General features: G+C 38.1%; 1 protein-coding gene across 1 annotated transcript; it reads left to right on the top strand.

Annotated features, from left to right (window-relative positions):
• Positions 1-359: 359 nt before the first annotated feature.
• On the top strand, positions 360-5,046 carry LOC137620902 (uncharacterized). The gene is made up of 3 exons (XM_068351347.1): positions 360-954; positions 2,483-2,603; positions 5,034-5,046. Exons 1-3 carry the CDS (start codon positions 360-362, stop codon positions 5,044-5,046), a joined length of 729 nt encoding a protein of 242 aa, XP_068207448.1.
• Positions 5,047-6,598: the final 1,552 nt, after the last annotated feature.

Here is a 6,598-nt window from a genome sequence, read left to right as displayed (position 1 = left end):
CAGGTCAATAAATTTTTTGGATGTATCAATTTACAGCACAGGCATATTAGAAAGAAAATTAAAGTTTAGATGCATTTGTGACTAGACTAAAGGATTTAGCTGTTTCATGTGAATTTCTAGAGTTAGAAAATGTTATCATAGATCAAGTTATTGCACATTGCACATCACAAGAGCTAAGAAAGAAATTATTGCAAGATAAAGATTTAACATTAGAAAAGGTATTGATAATAGGCAGAGCTTTAGACACATCAAATACACAAAGTAACATAATAGGTAGTTCTACAAGCAATAGAATGGAAAATTCTAAAATTAGTACAATAGGTTCCAAGTGGAAAAACCATGAGTATCAGAGAAGGAATATGTCAAAGCCTAGTCATAGAAAAGTGCCTAACACCAATATTCATAAATATCAGAATCAGGCCTATACACAGAAACAACAGGAAAAACCCAAGTGTTATAGGTGTGGTAAAACTGATCATCCTACATACGGAGCAAGGAAATGCCCTGCTACTGGACAAACATACCAGAATTGTAAAAAGATGGGTCATTTTGTAAATGCTTTTAGATTCCCTAAACAGTATGCAAAGAAAATAAATGCTACCGTTGATACTATCGGTCAAGAGAATAATGCGGAGAATGTTTATGATAATCAGGATAACTCAGAAACTGATTTTGCGTTTTGCATACATTCTGTTAACAAAAATACAAAGAACCATATCATGGTAGAAATAATCATAAATGGTAAACCAATTTTGATGCAAGTTGACACAACAGCCGATGTATCAATTATGTCTGAGAAAACAGCTGAAAGCATTCCTAATTTGTTATTAGAAGGTACAAATAGAGTCTTGAAAGGTTACAATGGTTTTGATATTCAGGTAATAGGTGCTTCGAACGTAGAAGTACAGTACAAAGAACAGAAATTAGAGGGAATGCCATTAACAGTAGTAAAAGGTAAAGTACAAACTTTGCTGTGTTTGGATTGGCTACAGTATTTTGAAGGTTATAGGTAGACAAGATGAACACAAAAAGGAAATGTCTGTGGATAATATAATATCAGAGTTTCGAAACGTATTTGAAGATAAAGTAGGTACAGTAAAGAACGCAAAGGCAATTTTAGTTTTGAAACCTGACAGTGCTCCTAGATTTTGTGCTCCCAGACCAGTACCGTATGCATTGAAAAGTGCAGTTGAAACAGAAATCAGGAGATTAGAAAATGAAGGTTATTGGGAAAAGGTTACACATTCAGATTGGGCTACTCTATTAGTACCTATTATGAAAGAAAATGGTCATGTTAGGTTATGTGGAGATTACAAAGTAACGTTGAATCCACAACTCCAAGTAGCTCAACATCCATTACCAAATCCGGAAGACATGTTTGCAACTAGGTCAAGATGTACCTTTTTTCTAAGGTAGATTTGAGACAAGCATTTCAACAGCTTCCCATGGATGAAAGTTCCCAAGAACTATGTACAGTAAATACATCCTTAGGTTTGTTCAAGCCAAAGGGATTACCCTATGGAGTTGCAAGTAGTCCAGCTATAGGGCAACAAACAGTGGATAAGATTTTTTCAGGAATGCAAGGAGTATTCATTTTTATAAATGATATTTTAATTGCTGGTAAAGACACAAGAGAACATAGAGAAAGATTGCGAACAGTTCTGAAGAAGTTGAAGGAACATAACATTAAAGTAAATAAGATCAAATGTATTTTAGAAGTTGATTCAGTGGAATATTTACGTTTTGTAATTAATGGCAAGGGTATTCACAAAACTAAAGATGAGATTAAAGCTGTAAAATAAAAAAAAAAGTACTAGGAAATGTTAAGGAATTACAGTCATTTTTAGGTTTAGTAACATTTTATAGGAATTTCATTCAGAATTTGTCTACAATTGCACATCCAATGTATAATTTGTTGAATAAGGGTGTAGAATGGAAGTGGAAAAAAAGAGTGTCAGGAATCTTTTGAAAGAATCAAACAGGAAATAACATCACCCACATTCCTAGTACATTATCAAATAGATTAACCAGTTAAATTAGTATGTGATGCATCAAACAGGTTTAAGTGCAGTATTATTTTATGTAATGCCAGATGGAACCGTAAAACCAATTTCATTCACTTCTAGAGTATTGAACAAAGCAGAAAGGAATTACTCTCAAATAAAAAAAGAAGGTTCAGCATTAGTGTATGGAGTTAAGAAATTTCATATGTATCTTTATGGTAGGAAAAAGTTCACACATTTACAGATCATAAACCTTTATTAGCAATATTGGGTCCAAAAGCAAGTTTACCTACGTTGGTAGCTGCAAAACTACAACATTGGGCAATTACGTTAGCCGCATACCACTATGATAATAGAATACTGTCCAACATCAAAGATGGGTAATGCAGATGCTTTATCTAGATTACCAGTAGACAAAGCTCCTGAAGAATATGATGACAGTATTATGTTAATATCTGTATAAGATGTACCCATTACAGGAAAGGATGTAGCACACCGTACCAAGAGAAACCCAGTATTTAGAAAGGTTTTAGAGAGTTTAAGGACAGATTGGGACTTATGTGGAAAAGAGGAAAATTGTAAACCCTATAAGGATATATGGTATGAACTGAGTGTAACACTAGCATGCAGTTGCCCAGGTATCCATGGCAAAGTGTGCATATAGGTTTCGGTGGTCCTTTTTTAAATTATTTGTTTTTGATAGTCGTAGATGCTTACAGTAAGTGGCCAGAAGTAATTCCAATGAAGACAACAACGTCTTATGCCACAATAAAAGAGTTAATGCGAATTTTTTTTCTATACATGGTATTCCAGAAAGAATTGTTACAGCCCACAATTTACCTCACTAGAGTTTAAAGAATTTTGTAAAATCAATGGAATAAAACATGCATTTTCAGCAACATCATATCCCTCTACTAATGGAGAGTTTTTATTGTCTTATAGAACAACGCTGCACAGCACAACAGGCATGACACCATAAAATTTGTTCTTGTTGCCATCATTGCTGAAGCTATTTAATCTGACAATATGCTATCCTTCTTCCACTTACGAACTTTCTAATTTATTTTATTCTCCATATTTAAAGTATGAATTAAAGGGTCCTCCGATACCAACTCTCTCAATTTGGACCTATCATTTAGAATATCTTCCATTTTCCTTACATAATCAGCTTTATCCACTATTACAACTCCGTGACCTTTATCCTGTTTACTTAACGGATTTTGAGAAAAGTGAAAAATCTATTTTTGAGTAACATAGCCATGTCGTCCTGATGGAAGGTTCCTTTAGGTAGCCTTTCTAAGGGATATTTGCTTCAGTGATACTCCCAGAGAAATAAACCAAAGGTTTCTAGAATTCTAACTCCTGGCGCGATTCATCCATAATATAGCTTTAATGATGTCGAATAAAATCAGGGGACGTATTTTCAAATCCGACACATAGAAATCTTCACCCCGAATACATTTTAACTCTTTAAGGGGGAAGAGTGGTGAACGAAAGGGGAGCTGTTATCTAAGTACCCGGTGGACCTTCTATCCCTACTACCATTGGCCGCCATTCCTTTGTTGCATTTAAGCAGGAATAACCGCAGATAGAGTAGTTTCGGGTGGGGTCATCAAGAAAGAAGGGTAGGTCCATCAGGACGACATGGCTATCTCACCCAAAAATAGATTTTTCGCTTTGCTCAAAATCCATTTTTTGGGCTCGGCCATGTCGTCCTGATGGAAGCATACCAGAGAATTAACTTGAAAATACTATATCTGTGGGTTTGTGTAAAGTACCTTCACTTTGAATGGGTTCCTTATCTGGTATGCTAGACCTGTATATGACATTACCATTATCTGTCATATTCACTAAGCTTGGAACTGGCTTAGGGCTTCCTTCCCCTTGCAGGGAAAGTGTCGACTTCGACTGTAAGGATTCAAAGTTTTTATATCCGTAAGAACAAATGGGAAACTTTCTAGAGGTTGCATTTTCATGCTTTGGAAATCTGTACTTATTCAAAGTTCTATTTATAGGAATAGAACTCTGACTGCTTTTAATTCTACCAACTGAGGATAATCTAAGACACAGCTACATTTCTATATTTTATTTTTAAAATTTTAAAGTGTAGAAGTAACAAAGTAGAAATCTGACCTTGCATAGGTAAACATCATGGTTATATATATCTCTGATCTCTAAGGGAAGAATATACATATATGAATTACTTATTGGAATAATGACACTCAATATGAATGTAAAACCAAATCTGTCAAGTTTCACTTAGATGTTGGATATGCGTCATCACAGTGTTCAAATGTTCAAACGGCACTGGTGTTATTGGTCAGATTTTTCACATGTATAGATCAGTCTATTAATCACCGGAATGATTTATACTAAAAGGTATTAACACCTATTCACCCGATGCACTGTTGAGTCCCAAAACAGTCCACTGTTCGTTGTAGCACTAGACGACGTTTTTTTTTTTATACTACACGCCGCCACTACAGTGTTTTATTTCATGTACTTGCTTCGCATAATGTTTATAGAAGACTCTGGATGATTTCCACCCCGTATATGAGTGGAGCCTCTCAAAGTCCATGTGTTGAAAGAAATTCAACAAAGAAGCAACATTCCTCGGATCGTAACCTGCGGGTGTGCTGTCAGGATCCGCTCTGTGAATAAAGTAGGTGAGCTTCGCTCTCAGTTGTCTTAGGGATACATCTGATCCTGAGGTTTCGCCTCGGAAGAGCTGGCCCTCCCTTGAAGTCTGAAGTTCTTCAAAGATAGACCTTTAGACACTACTGGGCATAGAGAGACATCTTCCTTCAGTGGGCAGATTCTCCAAGGACCCCACCTCTTGGCGGGCAGCTCGTTCTTGGCAAAAAAGGCAGGATCAGGGAAAAGGTTCAGTTCTCCTGTGTCTAGGAACTGAATATGGCCTTCGTTTCTGGATAAGGCCAATATTTCATTAACTTTAGCCCCTGAGGCTATTGCAAACAGAAAGATGACTTTCTGTGTTAGATCCTTTAATGTATAATCCTCATTGTACAGGTTTGAAGCATAGGGCAAGACTTTGTCCAACGACCATGTGATGGGCTTTGGAGGGGTTGCTGGCTTGAGTCTAGCGCATGCTTTTGGTATCTTATTGAAGATTTCACCGTGAGGTTCACCTCAAAAGCGTACAGAAGAGGTCTAGTCAGAGCCGACTTACACGTGATTATCGTAGTGGAAGCCAGGCCTTGTTCATGTAGGTGGATGATGAAAGAAAGACAGAAATCTATCGAAATTTCTGTTGGTTGCCTTGCTTTCACAAAGGATACCCATTTTTTCCGAGATGATTCGTATTGTCTCCTAGTTGAACTTGAAGTCGACTTTGTCCTTCGAGATCCCAAACTTTTTATTCGCTGCTAGGGCGAGAAAATCATGAGATTTAGGTTGTTGGTTCCGAAGGATGAAGCGTAAACAGTTGATTTCTGAACCAGTTGTGATAAAACTGGGTTCGGCAGAGGAAACAGCTTCAGTTTTAATTCTAGAACTAGATGGGACCAATATCTTTTGGGCCATTTGGGGGCTACTACTGCAGCAGTCCCTCTGAAGTATCTTAGCTAGTTGAGGACTCTTAGCAAGAGATTGGTTGTTGGGAACAGGTAAATCTGATTCTATGTGTCCCAGTCGAGAGACATGTCGTCTATCGCTTCTGCTTGAGGGTCCATGTATGGGGCTACGTAACAAGGTAATTTCTTTTTGTCGCTCATCGCAAAGAGGTCGATCTGCAGTTCCTGGACTTTTTCCGAGATGAATGAGAATGAGTCTGCGTCTAGGGACCATTCTGTCTCTATCGGCTTTCACCTAGATAGAGCATCCACCATCACATTGCGTAATACTTGAAGGTGAACTGCTGATAAGTGCCATCTTTTCTTCCATGCCAGGTAGAAGATGGCTAACATCACATGATTGATATGAGGTGATCTTGAGCTTTTTTGATTTAGACATTTTACTACCACTTCGTTGTACAGGACCAATCTGATGTGGACTGCCCTGCGAGGGGAAAGTTCCTTTAACGTTAGGAAGACTGCTTTGGCCTCTTAAATGTTGATGTGAAAGGTTTTGAACTGGTACGACCAATTCCCTTGCAATTTTCTCTCGTGAGAATGGCCTCCCCATCCTTCCAGGGAGGCGTCCGTGTGTATCACCATTGATGGTTGTGGTGGTTGTAGGGGAATTGTCCGCACTAGGCTCTTACCTGCTGACCAAGGCCTTAATAGCGTGAGCAATCGGGTCAGGGTTAACCTTAGTTGATCTCTTCGAGCGTTTGATGCGTATCTTCTCTTGACTCCTAACACATCCTCTAGTCGTGCTTTTAGCACCGGGTTTGTCACTGCTGTAAACTGGAGAGAGCCCTATACTCTTTCCTGTTGGCATCTAGAAATCCTCTTGTATCGGATTAGTCTCTTGACAGCTCACTCTATCTCTCTCCTCTTCTTGAATAGAATGGAGAGGTGGTAGGACTTTAAGTTCCATTTGATTCGTAAACATTGGAACTTCTGAAATGGAGAAAGGCGAGACTTCTTGCAATTGATCTTGAAGCCCAGTTGCTCCAGGAACTGGAGCAACTG

Source organism: Palaemon carinicauda, chromosome 27, assembly GCF_036898095.1.
Source record: "Palaemon carinicauda isolate YSFRI2023 chromosome 27, ASM3689809v2, whole genome shotgun sequence".
In the NCBI taxonomy this organism is placed as follows: Eukaryota; Metazoa; Arthropoda; class Malacostraca; order Decapoda; family Palaemonidae; genus Palaemon; species Palaemon carinicauda.
This window is presented reverse-complemented; position numbering and strand designations above follow the sequence as displayed.

Excerpts from the sequence above, each read along its gene's own strand:
- LOC137620902 (XM_068351347.1), top strand. The coding sequence starts at position 360 with ATGTCAAAGCCTAGTCATAGAAAAGTGCCTAACACCAATATTCATAAA. Across the intron at positions 955-2,482 it reads GCCATTAACAGTAGTAAAAG|GAAAGGATGTAGCACACCGT; the intron begins GTAAAGTACAAA and ends TACCCATTACAG.